This window comes from Genypterus blacodes, unplaced genomic scaffold (assembly GCF_046128005.1).
Source record: "Genypterus blacodes isolate CSIRO-AG114 ecotype Tasmania unplaced genomic scaffold, CSIRO-AGI_Gbla_v1 ptg000027l_1, whole genome shotgun sequence".
NCBI lineage: Eukaryota > Metazoa > Chordata > Actinopteri > Ophidiiformes > Ophidiidae > Genypterus > Genypterus blacodes.
The window spans coordinates 448,376-466,503 of record NW_027466840.1 but is presented as its reverse complement, the minus strand read 5'-3'; the positions used below and the strand labels follow the sequence as shown (position 1 = coordinate 466,503).

Sequence of the window (18,128 nt, the reverse complement as noted above, 5' to 3'; positions counted from 1 at the left end):
TTCCTTTAAGAATTTAGGTTACGTAATGTAATGTAACATTATGTAACGTAACCTAATGTATTTGCAGCAAATGATGGTGTATGAAATAATAACACGGTTCAATCTGTATATTTTTTAAATGCTTGTTGCAGCAATAATATTCTTTTATTCAAAATATAATTAACCAAATAGTTTTATATATATATATATATATATATATATATATATATACGTATTTATAATAAATACCAATGAAACCTTTGAAAAAGGGTGATGCTGCTTGATCTTTTCAGGCAGAGAAGCTTTTCAATAAATCTTGAGAGAAAATAAATATTTCTCAATGTTACATCACTCTTTCACCAACAGCTTCACCATTAAGAATGAAAGAAACATTAAATGATGGATAGACCAGTATTGTACACAAACAGTGTGATGTTTGTTTTTCATTAGACTTTCAGCTGTCTATGTGTAACTTTGTGAGGATTTCTTCCAACAGAATTGGATGCAGTGGGTGAACTTTTGCAGCGCCATGTTCCCGAGGCTGTCTTCTTGGAGAGCATTGGCCAGGAGATCACCTACATTTTGCCCTATGGAGGAGCCGCAAATGGGACCTTCGCTGTGCTCTTTAAAGAACTCGACCTGTCAATGGAGGACCTCGGCCTCAGCAGCTACGGCATCTCTGACACCACTCTGGAGGAGGTACAGTTGGCATAGGATTGTGGTTTGCACATAATTGGTTTCAATGAATGGCACAAGTTTCTTGCAAAGTTGTGTCTTAGTGGATCAAATGGTCTATGATCCACTTAGATTACATGTAAGTACTTACTTGGTTTAACCCCCTTGGTTTGCATGTATAGAATAACATTTAATGTACTTTTGTGTGCTTTTGTATGCAATAATAAAATATGGTTCACAACCTTTTAAATGAAAAGGAAGTGGATTGCCTCTCCTAGGAGTGCAGAGTTAGCAGAATACTGGAAGGGGTTAATGCTCAGAATTCTTTCAGACCTACAGAGATTCATTATATTCAGACAAACAGCCTGTGTAATGATTATATAATGTCATACAGGGCAGTGGTCTTGGAGAAATTGGCAGGTGTTCAAATAATGGTTGCGGCGCCCGATGACTCAATCACTGGCCCGCTTCTAAATATTGCCTGATAAATTCACTGGTGGTCAAATCTGTGAGAATTTGTGGCATATATGTCTGGGTTGTAATAGCAGTTACAGTGTTATAGCTTTACAAACACGCGGTGGTTGACTGATTCTATAGGTTTCTTTCTTCTTTGACTCACGCTGAGCTACAGTTTCTGATATGCAGAATTGTTTTTTTTTACACAGAAAGAGGGGGAAAAGGAGAGAGAGATAGAGAGAAGGAAAGAATGATGCATTATTATTATTTTTATTGTTGTTGTTTTACTTTTTTCGAGGACCCCGGGGTAAAATAGGCAATATGGGGTACAAGTAGAAACAGCAGGAAGCCACGGCTGCCGGGGGTTGTGAGAACATGGCACAGTAGTGTGGAGGCAGAGTCCAGGATAGCATCGGTGATGTTGATGCAATGATCTTTGTGATTTTTATTTGTAAGTTGGAATGAGGGCTGATAGTTGTTTGGTTTATTCCAGATATTTCTAAAGGTAGCAGAAGATACTGGAGTGGATGAACCAAACACAGGTAAGGCAACAGTGTGAGTGCATGCCTTCATGTGTAAATGGGATAAATATTACAATGTAAACACCTGTTGGAGTATTTACACTCCTGGCTCATATCCGTACACTGTAGAAAAACAGAGTCTTTGTAACATCACATGTGCAGAGGTTTTAAAGCCTTTGGGTGAGTCCCCCCCCAAACCCCATCTTGTTTGCTGTTTGGAGTGCGAGAACACAGATTTCAGCCTCAGGATGGAATCAGAGTGGAGCAGTGCAGCTGAGCGTGACAGCCCGAGACTCACAAAGCAAACAGTCACCTCCTAAGGTCTCGGGATCATCATGATAGAGCAATTTTGATCCTGCTAACTGCGCCAGAACAGATTTTACAATCATACTACCAACTTAGGCTAGCGGAAATGAGCAGCTTAACGTTGTCAGAACAATATTCCATTGAAAAATGAAGAACAGGGGGTCTCATGATGACGTTTAATCCACAGTGGCAGTTTTGTTTTGTAGTGATAAAGTCCCTTTTGCGTTTGTGTTTTGTCTGCCCCCTTCACATGCACACCGTATTCGACTATATCCCCACGTTAAAGTCAGTTTTGCAACCACTCCTTATTCCTCATTCAATGACCTCGGTGGATGAATCTTCCACTCTTTGCATCCTTTGCCAAATAGTTCTACTTTTCACTTAATCTCAAAATTTTCCTCCACATATTCTAAAGCACCTGGCATTGTGCTTTTACAGAGTGTAATATGGCGTCTTGCAGGCCAGGTAGCTATTCTTATTGTTATTTATAACCCTAAATTGGGTCAGGCCAAAACAACATATCTTATTTGTATTCCCATAGCAACAAAGGAGCTGTTGGTGGGAGACTGCAGAAGAGCCTCCCGTGAATCCAAGCGCAACAGCATCTCCAACATCCAGACTAAAGCAGAACACGTGTTCGGAATACGTGGCAAGACTTCAATATTAAATACTTGTATAGAATTAATTCTGAGACGGATTAATTATATTTACTGATGCCCTATCTACTGTCTCCTTTAATTGCTGTTTCCTTTTTGTCATACAGCATTAAAGGAAAGGTTCACCAGTAAAGTAGACGGTAAGTACATTATCAATTAATCACAAACATCTTTTCCAAACTGAATTTTCTCAAGCCTTTTATTCCCTAATAATTAACTAAATTTAGTTTGAGCTTAATTCTGAATGTTTCGCCCCAGTGGCCATTTTGAAAAGAAGAAATAAATAAGAGCTCCCTCTTCTGAATAAGTCATTTTCCAACTCAATTTCCTTTCAATCCATAGAACATAATCTAAATTGTCTTTTTACCTTTTCAATTTTGCTTTACTGCAAAGCCCCTTTGAAGGAAAATCACTTTCACACATTGTATGAAAGCACAAAAATGGTCTTTAAACAGAATTCTGCTTTAAATATCGTTGAGTACTCTGGAGATATAGTACTTTTTTGGTATAGTATCGTTCTAATATTGGATGGACAAAGATTCCCTCTCATTTCTGATTCTTTACAATTATGTTACATTTACCGGAAAGAATTTGGGACACTGAGGGATGAACTTGTGCAGCTGGCATATTTGATCAGCCCATTAGCTGAGAAGAGTAGCCCATCTCATACATATGCACAGATAATAAATAACATGGCAGGTTAATGTCCACTCTAGATTCAAAGCGCACCAGTGTGAGTGTGAGTGGGAGGGGCTCCTCGGTCATCGTTGGATGGGAGCTGATCAGGAGGCAGTTCCTGGCGCTCTTTATCAAGCGCTTCCACCACGCCCGGAGGAGCCGCAAGGGACTCGTTGCACAGGTAATGGCCTCAGTGTGTCATGTTGATGAATTGAAGGGTTCTGCTGGGTGGGTCGCACAGGAGGATCAAGGTAGTATTGTATAAAATACATGTTGGGTTTGGAGCGCATCAGTTCAAGGCAGACCTGATGGTGGAAAGCTAATTTAGAACTTTATTTACTGATTATGATGGGCCAGAGAAGATCCCATTCAATTAAGGTTTCAATTAAAACAATTGTACGTCCCAAACTAAACACAATCATAACAAAATAAATCACTTTTCAATCAGCTTTCTGAATAATCTACTTCTTTGAGCAGAAACGTCCTCATAACTGATATCAAACATTTATATGGCAAAATATGTGGATGTGTGAGGTATGTGTGTGAGGCACATGACCATCAAAAATGTTTTGTTGCTTCACTGTCAGTTTCACTTGATCATTAAAAAGTCAAAGTGACGCCCATGATTTTGTTTTCCTTCATTTAAGTGTGTGCTAATCATGTGCTTTCATCAGCCAGGTATTAAATGTGATCCCATAACAATTAGCGAGATGACAGACTGTTATTAGTCTATTAAGTGTATGTCTGTATTATTTTGTTCCTCATAAACATGATCTCAAAAGTCAAAAGCAATAAACCGACATAATTTGAACAAGTCATAACCAATTTCCTATAGTTGTGAAAAGTATGTTGTGACTTTGTCGGTGTAGCGTTGTTGTTTACACAAACAAGACAACTGAGCTTCATATCCTGTATATAAATATCACCTGACATCATCGTGTGCGACAGCTGCCATGACATGGAAACAATTGTAACTGAAAATGCACAGTGTGGTGTGTACGTGTGTTTGTGAGGGAAGGGGAGAGAGCAGTGTTTCACCTCTGCAAAGGTGTATGGGTTCTTGTAATTTGCTGCAATACCAATCCCCATTAGTCACTGTCAATCGTGGACGTCCCTCTTTAGTGAGGACACAGGGCAGGATAGACGGATAAGCGCGTGTGTGTGGACAAGGCTGCACATTTTTCCGTCAGCGTACCTCCAACCTCTCCCTCCCGCTCATTTGGCAAATGCCCCCCCCCCCCCCCATCATGTCAACAGCTTCCCATTGTCAGCAGATATGATTGTATGGTGAGGTAATCTCTTCCAATACAAGTGGTTAGGGGGGAATATAAAAGAGATTATGACATGAAACACAAAAGGAGTGATTTATTGGGATGAAGGTTGGGAAAGGACGTGACTTGGCAACGCTGGTATGAGGGAGAAGCAGGGAAAAGCAGTTATTGGCTGTGGTGTGGTGGATGCGGCGCTTGGAACGCTCACTATGCAGTCCTTACAGTGACTACAGCGTCCCATTCAGGCGCCGGCAACCTTATTATTTTTGTCTGACAATCTGTCATGGATATAATTTGGCCCTGTGAGATAAGAAACATGTGCTGCGTAAAATTTCCTAAAAGATATGAGGTTATGCTGCATGAATACTTTTACTCTTCAGTTAAAGCCAAGGTGCAATTTATTGGTGTTATTCACAAATGAAGTGCACTTGAAATATGTGATTGTTAGGAAAACTAACAGAGGCTCATGTGACTTTGCAGCCAATAAAGCATATCTCACTTGTGTTTTGGTGTTTATACCCTTTTTGCCTATAATCCTTTCTTCTTTAAATCCCCAGTAAACTTGAAAATGTGATAAACTCATGCATTGTTCATGGGAGCACTTTGGCTTTGTGAGCATAATGACTTCTCCCCCTTTTTGCAGATCTCTCACAATGGAAGAAGTACCAGCTGTCACCTGCAATTACTGTCTAGAGGGTGTGTGTGTGTGTGTGTGCGTGTGTGCGTGTGTGTGTGTGTGTGTGTGTGTGTGAGAAAAGAATAGGCCTGTCCTTTGCAGTCTGCTACTAAGCTTTTCAGTCTCATTGCTGCTCTTTATCTTTCCTCCAAGCACATTTCCATAGGCGCAGCGCCATGCAGTAATTTTAGAATTTTCAATTGTAGCGTCTTGAATTGGGGCCTGGTAAATTGCAAACCCTGCAATTAATCAAATATACGCAAACCTCCCCCCCCCATCATGCCGTCACCAAGCAGCACCACAACCCACAAGTGATTAAACATCAAAGATATCTTCCATTTTTACACTGACCTTTTTGTCAGCTCTAACAATGAAACGAAAAGAGAAGTACATGACGGATAAAGGAGAATTGTTGTGATGGTGTCTTGCTTCAAGACAAAAATACAAAAGACAAGAGAATAGCGAGAAAACTAATTATATCTGAGTGGCCCGATGATGGTGGCAGCTTCGGAAGTCTTTAATCAAACTCATAAAGCATGCAGAACAGTCAAAACAAGTTAGTGGGGAGCATATTAATGTCTGCCCACGTCAGCTTGGTGGTGGTCCTGTGTTGTTGTTGATTGCATCAGTCACTTTGTCACGTGGAATGACAGTTTGGAGACCTGGGGAGACGAATGATGACATTGATCTCGCATTGAAGCTTGTGTTGTCATGTATGTACATACATCGGTGTCAGCTGTGCAGAATTCACATGGTGGTAACATGAACGTTTCTATAGTTCTATCCTTGTGAAGGAATGGAGCACATCAGTTCACCTTGCTTCCATTGACAGCGGTGGAAAATGTTCACATTTCTTTTTAAGCCGCTCTCAAGGTTTTCCACTTTTTTTTCCTCCACTTGTGAAAATGTCACTTATTCAGTCAGTAGGGGAGAAAGACTAACAAGTGGTCACATTGCAATGAAATTTACCCTGAGAGAATCCTTCCTCATTTTGGTGACCACATGACCTTTGCCTTGAGACACCATTAGCTTAGATTTTCTTCTTTTATGTTAAAAATATCAAAATGTTGCCCCCCAGTAGATGAATTCTTTCCATTTTGGCAACCTGTGTTAATTCTCAATTCAATCGGTGTTTTGCCCAAGGAATTACATCAGAACATTCATGCTCCCAAGAGGGTGAACCTTTTTGGATTTTTGACACCACAGGCTTTCTTCTCATAGAAATGTTTTCCAAAGTACTATTGGTATTAGACGTAATAATATTATATACAGTGTCATTTGTTTGTGTTGTTGTTAACCCTGCTCCCACCCCATGGAATCGTATTTACAGTATATGGCATCCTTAAATTACTGTCAGATTTTAATCTCTGGTTCTGTTTTGCCTACGTTGTGTTATCTGGTGTGATATATATATACACGTATGCAAAGAATCCATTCTTTTGACAGTTATGTTCCCCTACAAACAATTCCAACCCCAATTTTATTGACTTCCATTTGTTTTTGTACAGTTTTATTACCTCACATAACTCCTGAGACTAATAATAATAGTAATGATAATAACCAAATGTATTCAGCAGAGTAGAACAGGGACAAGTTGGTAATGCAGCGTGTTTTGTCTTTTTCTAGGTGATCTTGCCGACTGTTTTCGTGTGCCTGTCTCTCATCTTCTCACTCATTGTCCCTCCATTCGCTGAATATCCACGTTTGGAGCTGCAACCCTGGATGTACGGACTTCCTCAAACCACGTTTTACAGGTAACCAACAGAGGTTTCGGTTGTACAGTAGTTTCTTTTTTTGGAGCGCTTGACCTGGTCGATCGTTTGTCTCGTGAAGTCTGGCAATGCTGATCACCAAGTTCTTGATGAGGTGGCATAGCTTAGGTTGATACTTACGGGAAATGATATTAACATTCTGTCTACTTCATAGTATTGGGTACTGACAGATCGGCCTCCCCTTCACGACTGCAGCCTGTGATTCTGTCCATGAAAGTCACAGCCTCTGCGCACTCCGACGCTAATTGAGAATTAATTGACTTCCCGCTGAGGGTGTTCACACAGCTCTCACTCCAGTTAGACATGAACTCCTGCCCCCCCCCCCACCCCCGACAGGACCCCTCAGGGGATGGTCATTTATCGAATAAAGCGTATCAACATGTGTGTTTTTATGTGGAATTGCTCTTTACTGAGAAATTGGTTATTGAGGAGAAATCTTTCCCTATTCTGCAACATAGTGTAACCTTCTCTTTGATAACACAAGTCCTTTTAAAATATGTATCATTGCGCACAGTATCTCTCTGAACCATCGAGGTAATCATGACACCGTATTCATTTCCTTTCCTTCTGACATTAAACTCACTTATCCATTCTGCAGGTTTTTTTCCCATTTCCCCTGGCAGCACTTTGTAGACATTCACTTTGAAGATGTCAAGACACAATTAATTGTAGCCTTGTGTGAGAGCGGCTTATTGAAGATAACATCTCAATATTTGGATTGAGTGAAAGCTGTTGATGCTTTTGCGCTCTTTTCTGGTTTATGAGAGGCACTTGTTAAATTTTTCAAGCAGGTGTTGTCACGCAGTATCAAGCAACTGCAGCAGGGGGAGACAACCTTTTTAACTTGCTAGGAAAAAGTCCTACTGTTTTGACTCTAATGTGTTATTATGCTTATTATGAATCCAACTGCAGCGCTGTTCAAACTGCGGGTCTGGGGCAACCTGGGACCCCTGATAACAGCTCAGAGACCCCTAATAAGAGATCTTGATTTACCACCAGCCTTTCCAGCCTATCCCTGCATAGCCTTCTGCCCAAACCCTCAGCTTCTCTTGCTTCATTATTGCGTTCTATATGGCTGCCCTTTCAGTTCCCTTTTCCATCTTCAGCTTCTCTCATTTTCACTCTCTTCATATTGCCATCTTTATCCACCACCACGCCCCACCACTTGAACCTCCTCAGCCCTCAGCTTTTCCAGCATGTTATCATCTTCCCCTATTGTTTTCTTGTTCTCGCTATCTTCCCAACCCTGGCGTCTCATATATACCCTGATTTTGAAAATTGCAAAGCTTATTTTAGCAAACACAAAAAAGCTCTCTGCCCAACAAAAATAAGGCTTTCCCAATATAAATGATTCTATCATCTGACTTACTTCGTCTTAAAAGCTAACCGGCCAGTCCGCTCTTTTAAATTTCCATTCTCTCCATTACGTGGACCCAATACATCATGCCAGATAGTGTGGAACTGCATTGTCAGTTGTCTTGACATTTCTCAGGAGCTGCTCTTGTGTTACGTCTTGAGCAGGCAGTGTTCTTAATTTCTTTGACATTCCCTCTGGTCAATTACCGAACATTGTCTTATCCCTTGAGTGGCTTTAAAGCATCCCCTGCTTTATGATGACTGTGTGACTAACAGCAGTGTGTCTTTTCATCATGCAAGTTCACTCAGTTGAGCATTGGTGTATTGCCTACCTAATAAATGTCAATGATCCATTTAAGCTGAGGGTGATTAAAGAAAATTATTGACATAGATGTGGAGTTTTAGGAGGCTTTGACTGCTCTTTGGCAGTAAAATTAAGAATGACGCAGTTCATAGCTTTCCTGTATTTCTGACAATATTTCAGTCATATTTCTAGATATTCAAATTAAATGCCTGAATATTCTATACTTTCTGAATATTCTTAAGTAAACTGTCAACAAGTTCTGCACAATTGATTATGATTTCAGTAGGTTACATAAACCAACGTGCATTTCTATTATATTCTCCAAAAGTGGTCATGATTATATTATTATATAGTCATCCTTCGTCTTTCTTCTGATACAATCTCATGGTATAGTCATGAAATCTTACTGCCAGGATCTTAAATTTTGGCTGGATGAACTCCTCATTAGTTCCACTGTTTCTGTGTATATGCACAAGTCTTCATTTTTAAACTGTCCAGTAGTTTTATTATCCTGAATAATGTGGTAACCGAGCCATTGTTAATAGCAAAACAGATGGCTGCACATAATCCATTTTTACAATCGGACCACTTGAATTGCTCTCACTTGTGGCCGAGGAGAGGACCGTGTGACCTTCATGGAGATGCCTCTAAATGAGACAATGAACACTGTATTAATCCAAAATGGTCGGCTGGGCTGTGGCTACTGCTGGCAGAAAGCCATCATGATGGTCTTTATAAAACACTGCTTTAATTCCCACAGTACCCTTAAGATAAAGGGCAGAGTGTGTGTGGTTAGTAATGGGAATGAAATTGGAATGGGAAGATTGTTTAAGGGAGACACGGGGCTTAGATGTGTACAAGACACTCAGATAATGATGAAAGGCTGTGAAGAGTGCGTACTGTACTTAGAATCTTAAACAGGCACACTTCTGCAAAGGCTTGCATAAAACACACACTGAGGAGGTGAACTCAAGGGACAGAGCACATCTGTGTATAGTCAATAGTGTGTTGGGAATTCATGTTTGGACTCCTTAGCCAAAGGAAATGGTTGGTAAACCTAATGATTGATGATGATTTTCCTCTTACTCTTGATGAGGATAACCCCGGTGGCACGGCAATGTTTACTTGAAATGCACAACTTCCCATCCCCTATCTTACTTGTCTTAAATTGAGGGTGACGATAATTAAGTCTGCTGTGGTTTGCTAATATAATATGAGGCTGATTAGACTTGTGAAACCTTAACGCATGTTATGCCAAATCATGTTTTAAAAGTTTTGGTTGGCAATATATGTAAGGCTTACATATTTCATATTTATGCTCCTTGGGGGTTAAAGTACTGTCAGCGATTAGATTGGAAACTTTAATTGAGACTGAAATGTTTGAATTAATTATATTCCTGATATTTACAGCAATGATGGTCCAGATAACGTATTGGCGTCCCAAGTGGTGGAGTCCTTGGTGAACAACCCTGGCTTTGGTACTCGCTGCATGATTGGAAACCCAATACCGTGAGTACTGACTGTAACGGATTACACAAGTAGACGAAAGCACAATATGCAAGTAATCCTAACATAAGTACCCCAGTGTGTGCCTGTTAGTTCATGCCAAATGGATTTGGCGAAGCAGTAAGCGATGCATCCTGTGGGTTTTTGCACGTACGTATCTGCATTAAGCCTACTAGATATGCACCAACGTCATGGGAAAGAGTGCTGTGCAAGATTTCACCAATTCGATCGAGATGGATTACAGAAGGCATCGACATACTGGCAAGACAAACACATGCTATATTAGGTGTAATAGCAAACATCCCTCCAAAATTGATTGCTTTACATGTCAGATTACAAAAGCGGCTGACAATAACCTTCAGCTGCTCATCCTTATCAATCCCTAATCAATCCTCTTATATTAGTCTTCTATGGCCACTATTCAATGTTCATTGATCAATTTTAGGTGGGCCATCAATGAGTATTCCATAAGTGTATATAGATATATGACATTTGAAGCTGGGATATACCAATTTTACCACACTTCTGATGAACACTGGAATGCAGCATTATATTGTGAGCTTGTATGTGAATTTATATTTAAATGATGACAGTTTTACCTAGCAACCTGTCAAGCGATATCTCCTTTTCAGTGTCCTTAAATTCTAATTCTCCTTACCTCCTGGCCACTACCTCATCACACCTTATCAACTTTCCTCCTTCTGTGTCTTATCAGCAGCTCACTTACATGCTCCTCTGACGGTTACTAGCTAAGATAAGAGACTGTATCTTGCTTGTATGTATGTGTTAAGGTAGGTACCATGACTGTTACTAATTAAAAACTCATACCCCCTTTATTTCTTCCCCTTAGGGAGCTTCCATGTTCCTCCGAGGCATCTGATTGGCTCACTCCGTCCGTGGACCAGTCAGTCAGTGACATCTTCCTCAATGGGAATTGGAGCATGTCGAACCCCTCCCCCTCGTGTCAGTGCAGCACCCCTAAACGGACTATCATGTTACCCGACTGTCCGCTTGGTGCCGGTGGACTCCCGCCGCCTCAGGTTAGTCTCGTCCGTCGTTCAGTTTTTGCACAGCGTTGGGAGGAAAGTGTAGTCGTAGGAACAGCCATGATGTGACTCAGGAGTCCCTTGAGCGAGTTACTGACCCCCTTCTGTACCACAGACATTGCTTCTGGCTGTGTGTGTGTGTGTGTGTGTGTATGTCTGTGTGTCAGAGAGGCATACACTGAAAAAGGAGTGAAATGGTCTAAATGTACCAAAAAATCATTAGTCAGTGACTTCTAAAGGCAGTGACACAACAGTAAAATAAACCTATTTATCATGGGAGCTTGTGGCTCGCACGCCGAAAGTCACAGTCAGCATCATTTTGATTTGGAAATGTAAAGGTTCTTACAAACAAGGAATTTGCGTTGCATCGCAAAATGTAAATCAGCTTTTTGTGCTGTCGCCTCTTTTGTGAACGAGCTTGCGTGCGTGAAAGTATGGCCTAAATTGATTCCCCACGAATTACACTGAAATTGACATTTCCAACGATTTAGCGTTTGAGAAATTCAGCTGAAAGTCATTTTCCTTCAGGTATGAACTGACCTTTCAACTTGTAAATTCCTTATGGCCGTTGCATTGCTTGCAGTGACAGGATCTCTCTGCTTTTCTGCCCACATCACTCCTGATCCCGGGAGGGTTTGGTATCTCATCCCCTAGGAGTACCAATTGCTTTAAGAAATACATGGTTATATGCAGTCGGGGAGATGCCTGGAATATCTGAGCTGAAGAGATTTGATTCAGTCTGGGATTGATGAGCAACTTAGAAACCCCCATCCCCTCATACGAGCCACCTCCTGCTGATTGAACCAGTCATTGCACAGCCTCATTTGGAGTTAAATAGGCTGTATTGTCTGAGCTTGAGAGAAAATTGAGAAAGACAGCCACCTCCACTCCAGCATCACTTAATTGGAGATGGCTTCATCTGTTTACTCAGAGTTTGTAGCGTGTGCTCTCATTTTGAATTTGTAAGACAAAAAAACAAGCTTTGACTGTGACTGTCTCCACCATTCCCCTTCTTCTGCCATGTTATGCTTATTGGTAGAGTTTTATTCGTTCATTAGTTCACAAATCTGCTCGGATATGTGTGTGAAGTCTCCTTCCAGTGGCAGGGGCTGTCCAATGCTCTACTGAGCGCACACGGTTTGTTTTCATTTTGAAGACGTTTAACCTTCTTGGCAGGTTCTCAATTCAGAAAGCGCATTTTATATCAGGTTTTTAGCAGACTACATGAGTAAGTCACCCATATTCACCAAATATTAGTAAAAATAATTTTCATTCTGTGTGTGTATTCATTTCAAACCTTATCCCGCCTGTTTAGATTAGTTCATTCACAGCCACAGCGCTTTAGTTCTTTGATATGGATGTTTGCATTGCATGGAAGTATTATATTGTTAATTATGAGTACTTGGAACACACTTAAAGGATAGATGGAGGAGCATTGGATTAGTCCATAGGGACAAAAAGTTATCTAGAAGTTACCCAAAGCTGTTGGTCTCTCACTCGTCACATTTCAGACTGATAGGAAATGAAGATTTGACACGGAAATGTTGAATTCTACACCAACGTAAGTGTTATACAGCCGTAGATCAGACGCTGACGTGTTGGAAAGATTTCATCTCCCATAATTGCCACTGCATTTCCCCTTTCAACATGTGTCGCATACCATCTTAGAAGGCAAAATGAGACATCACTGAGAAAAGGAGCCTGTCTAAAGTTGATGACTTCTAACAAGTCGGGCTCCCGCTGATTTGTGAAATGACACAGCTTGAACCTGCTGGGTTCATCTGCCGCTGCTTTACTTTATTTCCCCCTCCCCCATTAAAAGCAATCCCTTATATTTCCCTTGTACAACACGCTATATGCAGTAATGTGCCATGCCCACATTCTCTGAGGATCTGTAATGGCCCGGTGAACTGGTGCGAGTCTGGCTGCATGCTCCGTCCTGCAACAACACCATCTAGGGCCATTTTAAAAGAAGAATTCTCCAGGTAGTGTGTTATGGGATGATTGTTGAGACAGTCAAACGAGAGAAGCGCCCTTTCTGTGACCTTTTCCTTTGCCTGACGCTTGGTCGCAGCGTTTGACAGCACTGTCAAAGAGTCCCCCATTTGTCGAGGCAAAGCTTGTGTCTTTGTATGTCTCAGGTCTTTGTCTGCCGCCTGTTAAGCCATCAAGGTCTTTCTTTCTGACCTTCTTTTCTATCTTCTTCTTTCCCTTATGACGACTGACTGTTATCGGCTGAATTGTTGCTGCTTTGCCGCGTTTCTATGTTAAGGTTTGATGCTGTGAGTGAGTGTAATTTTAGTGCACTTAGAGTTAATAAAAAAACGCACAAAAAACGATCCTTCCCTCACAAAGTTACATTTAGTTGCATCATTTCTTCTTTATTTACAGTATGTTATATTGTTTCAATCCAGGTCCTGTAAAAGCATATTAAATGGACTCTCATTTTTGAACAGAAACAGCCTTGAGGACATTGCGATATTATGCGTCAAGATTATTGCTTATGATTCCCACTGTCGCTGAAGGAATTTTAAACGTAGTCTAAGAAGCTAAGAAGATTAAAGTTGAAGACAAACGAGCGGAGGAGAGTGTTTATGTGCAATAAACAGGCTGTTAACAATCAATCACATTTCTCTAATCTGCATTTTTTGCATTATGCATTTATTTACTCGACAGGGGTCAGATTTCACAGCATCGTAACACAGTGAGCTCTGCAGTCACGTTAGTTCACCCATGTTTTATTACCTGTAACATTGCTCAGTCAAGTGAAATACTTTTGTGTTAGTTTATTCGGAAGTGCGGCAAAAGTTGAAATATGCCACATGATTTTTGGGCTTTTGTTATAGTCTCCTTTTTACATTTGGTAACCTTTTTTGTACATTCTTTTCTAGACTTTCTATTCATCTTGCAGTTGAATTAAAAGTGAACATATTCAGATTTCTCTGTTTTTAATTGGATTTAAATAGCTGTTTTGAAAGCTTCGCAGTGCTCTAATGCGCTAAAAAACAGGGCATTTTGGGTGGTATCCCTTGTCTACTCTGTTCTGATTTGCCAGCCTTGTTAGGCTTGAACAGACCACAGTCATGGACTGTGAAACATGGAAGCTGGCCAAACACTCATTTACTAGCCTTGTCTTTTGTGATTGTGTCTAATTAGTTATGTAGGGGAGTAAATTCAATGTGTTACAGAAAGATTAATCAAAAACAAAACCTCAACTATGGGTTTGGCATGCTGGGTGAGTTTCTATAAGCTGGTACCTCAAGTTCTGAAACACTGACAGCGTTTAACACATACTCTCTATTATACGACACACAATATGAAAATGTGGCTACGATCAGATTTCCCTCCGGTAAGGTTGAGTATATGTGAAATAATTATAATCCAAATCCGAACCACAAACATCAACTAACGCCGAGAACGTCCATCTTTCATGTCCCCACCCCATCAAATTTGGCAGGCAAGTCAAGCTAGTATTGATGTACCACAGAAGATTAAATAATGTTTTTGATTTTGAGCAGTCGAATTATGTATGAACTGCAATTTAAATCAAAAGTCTAACGTTCTGCCAGACGAGCTTTGCGAACTCTGATGCTCACGGACTTTCATTCATGTTATCTGTTGACAGCACGGGCATCTGCGGAGTCAGGGTGTCGGTGCCGGTTCAGAGGTTACTGCAGAACAAAACAAGATGTCCCCTTTAAAAAACAGTATGCTGCTGTATTCAGTACAACAGCCCACACTCTCGTTCACCCCCTCTGCACTCCTGTCATCTCCTCAAACACCGGTCGGTTATAACACAAATTGTGGAGTCTGAATAAAGAGCGTGTTTGTAAAATGATCCTTAAGAGAAGAAATGTAGGTTGTTGTTACAAATACAAAATAGGTATAACCGATAAAAACACGCTCACCGGCAAGCGCGAGTCCATCACCAAGGTCGTTTATCATAGTTGGCATCTTTGCGGTGCTCATCAACAGAGTGTGGTCGAATACAGATGTCCAAAAGGAATGACGAGTCAGAGACCACCCATAGCAGCTGAGCATTGTGAGGATATATTCCCTTTGACCTGAAGCCTTTCCTTGCTGAATAAATCATGACAAGGAGTACTGGCTTCAGTCTCGTTTCTTTTTTATCTTTTATCCTGCTGATCCACCGAATATGCCCTTGAGAAGCTACAGAAAAGACGAGTGAAAGAAAAACACGGACACTGCACCACGGGAGGTGAAATGAAATCATTGTTTCCATGGAAATGGCATGCAACAGTAAGCCCATTATCAATTCTCAGGTATTGACTCTTGTTCAGCAGTGATATTTAACCTTCGTAGATGAATAGGCCGCCATGCGTGCGAAGGAATTGATAAAGCCGTCGCGTTCACGGTATTACGATTGATGTCTTTATCATTTGGAGACTGGCCTAACTACAGCTTGCTTGCAAATTACTCTCCTTTGCCTCATCTATCAGGCTATTGAAGTTGGTATTGGCTTTTCATTGTACCATTTATTTGGACAAAAGAGTCATGCATCGGGAATGCAACTATCTGCATTTGTTGGAAAAACTGTCTGAACGCTGCAACTGATATCTTTCTCTATCTGCACTTGTCTTCTCAAGGCAAGAAAATGGCACAACTTAACACAATACATCTAAAGCATATGAACTGTAACATAAATTCAACAGGATTGGTGTAGCCCCCCCCCCCCCCCCCCCCCCTCACACACACACACACACACAAAACAACAAAAGGATGATGAATCTTTAAACCTTAAATCTTGGGGCAGTTTCTCTTTGAGGACAGAGCTGTTGGCAAAGAACAAATCCAGCTAACTGCTGTTCAGCTCTAAACCCTGCCAGTCTATACACAAGCTGGCAAACACAACAGGCTCACACATCTTTTCCCCGCTAGGCCCTGTTGATTTGTCACTTTGACTCCCGCAGATTCATTTCAGTGTAAAATGACCTGTCCAGATCCTCACTCCCAACGGAACGCAAGAGATGTTCAAGAACAAAAGCAGAAAGAGCGCTGGCTTGTGAATTGAGGCAGATGGTGGATGAGGTGGTGATTTCTTGTTTTGTCGCAGAACACAACAGTAGGCGTTTGCAAGAGAGCTTCACATCTGCTGTGTACGTGTACAGACTCATGACTGTGGGCTGAATAGCAGGAGTATCTTTTTCCTGCGGGTCGTTACGGTGTGCACCGCGTTCGAAACTACCACGGACATAATCCAATGATATGATCCAGTTCATTGTTTCAGCTTTCAAATGGCTGCTGTGATGACATCAGAGATCGCTTGTCAATTACACATAACATTGTACTTAGCATATCTAAGGAACTTTACACATGTATGAACAACTATTTTACTCAAACACAATAGACATGCTTGTCCTTTGCAAAACTAAGTTGGAGGACAAGTGATCATATGGGCAAAACAACATGTTTAATTATATGATGTTTGTGTATTCCCAAGATTGCCAATTATTTGTGCACACAAGATAAAGTTGAAGTTTTACCTCAGAGGTGCAGCTTGGCACAAACGGCGCCGAGATTAGTATGAACACAGCACAGTCTCTTATCATCTCTGCAGTGCTCGAGTACGCCGGCTCATTCAACAGATTTGATTACTCCTTAGTTTACATATCCCCTCACCCCTGTTTGCCGCTTCAGCTATCAAGCTGCTACTGTGTGGTGTAGAGCTGAAGTCACGTACGGAATGCCAAACACACTGCCACAGCTGTTAGGTAATGAACAAGAACAGGGAGGAGAAGTACAGGTACTGCACAATGAACTAATGTTCCCATTTCAGACTTTTTGATGGAGATATTGAGCTAGGCCAAAAGTAATTAGACTCACACTGACTGCGAGCTCTGGTTTAAGCTCACTGTACACACAACAGAGCAGAGTTCTGGTTTGTTTGTTTCAGAGTTGCCTTGGCTTTACCAAAGTAGGTTTCTCAGAAATAATCCAAGGTTGCCGCGTCGTCCATCCTCCTTATCTCTGATTCATAAGCCAGATGGGTCCTCTCCCTCCTCTGTTTTCGCCTTCTGCTTGCTCTTTGTTTTGTGGTTCTCACTTGCAACCTCTTCTTCTATTTTTCCCTTTGCTCTCCGTTACTCTTCCTGGATCTACTCCTACACATGCTCCTTTTAATTATCGCTTCCTAGTTTCTCTTTGTTCTCTTCCTCCTTTATTTTGCTGTGATTTCTATGCCCACCCCTCGTTTAGATACAACGTGATAGGGAAGTGCCCTTCACTTTCAACTGAAGTAGAATGAATGCAGCAACATTTTCTTTTTCATCTTTGGACTCACTAAACCCTTTTGATACCACTTTTTTATACACGTCGGCATACAACAGATATTCGCACAAAGGTATTTTGACCCACAGAGGTAATAAACCAAAAGGCATATCACATCTACTCAAGGACAGCACATCAAGCTATTTGTACATAATAGTGGATGACCATTGTAACTCGGGAATACAGTATGTTAGAAAATTGCATTGCAGTTGGGTGTTCTCCATTTCAAATTACCAAGGCTCACACAGCTAATTAGCATACTGTTACCTCTCTGAATAAGCGGGGGCTAAAGTGGCTTGGTGAACGTCTACTTGTGATCATCAGTTTACATAGCGGAGCGTATTCATGGTGGTGTGTCGCACCCTCTCCTAATTGGATGTTTGAGTGTACCCATTTATCCACAGAAGGGCATCTAATTAGGGTCCTTTGACATTAGCCACAGCTTCCGCAGCTCTTGTGGGGGTCTAGATTTCAGCGATGCTTCCCATAGCTGAGCTTAATTGACTATTATGACAAGGGTTGAGAGAATGTTTTCCACTCCACTAGTACCACCTATGAAACGTTCCTTCTCTTGATTTTTTGTTGGTTTTTCATAGACCGGCTGAAGGGTTTTAATGGCGGCAGAGATTTGGTTCTCG

General features: G+C 41.1%; 1 protein-coding gene across 1 annotated transcript in view; it reads left to right on the top strand.

Moving 5' to 3' along the window:
* LOC142993131 (phospholipid-transporting ATPase ABCA1) overlaps positions 1–18,128 on the top strand; it is a 119,349-nt gene that overhangs the window by 57,188 nt on the left and 44,033 nt on the right. The window contains exons 25-32 of the mRNA XM_076143788.1: positions 476–678; positions 1,604–1,652; positions 2,479–2,586; positions 2,701–2,733; positions 3,310–3,452; positions 6,845–6,972; positions 10,061–10,159; positions 11,007–11,196. Of these exons, the coding sequence (XP_075999903.1) occupies positions 476–678; positions 1,604–1,652; positions 2,479–2,586; positions 2,701–2,733; positions 3,310–3,452; positions 6,845–6,972; positions 10,061–10,159; positions 11,007–11,196 (953 nt within the window). The remainder of the gene's footprint in view (positions 1–475; positions 679–1,603; positions 1,653–2,478; positions 2,587–2,700; positions 2,734–3,309; positions 3,453–6,844; positions 6,973–10,060; positions 10,160–11,006; positions 11,197–18,128) is intronic.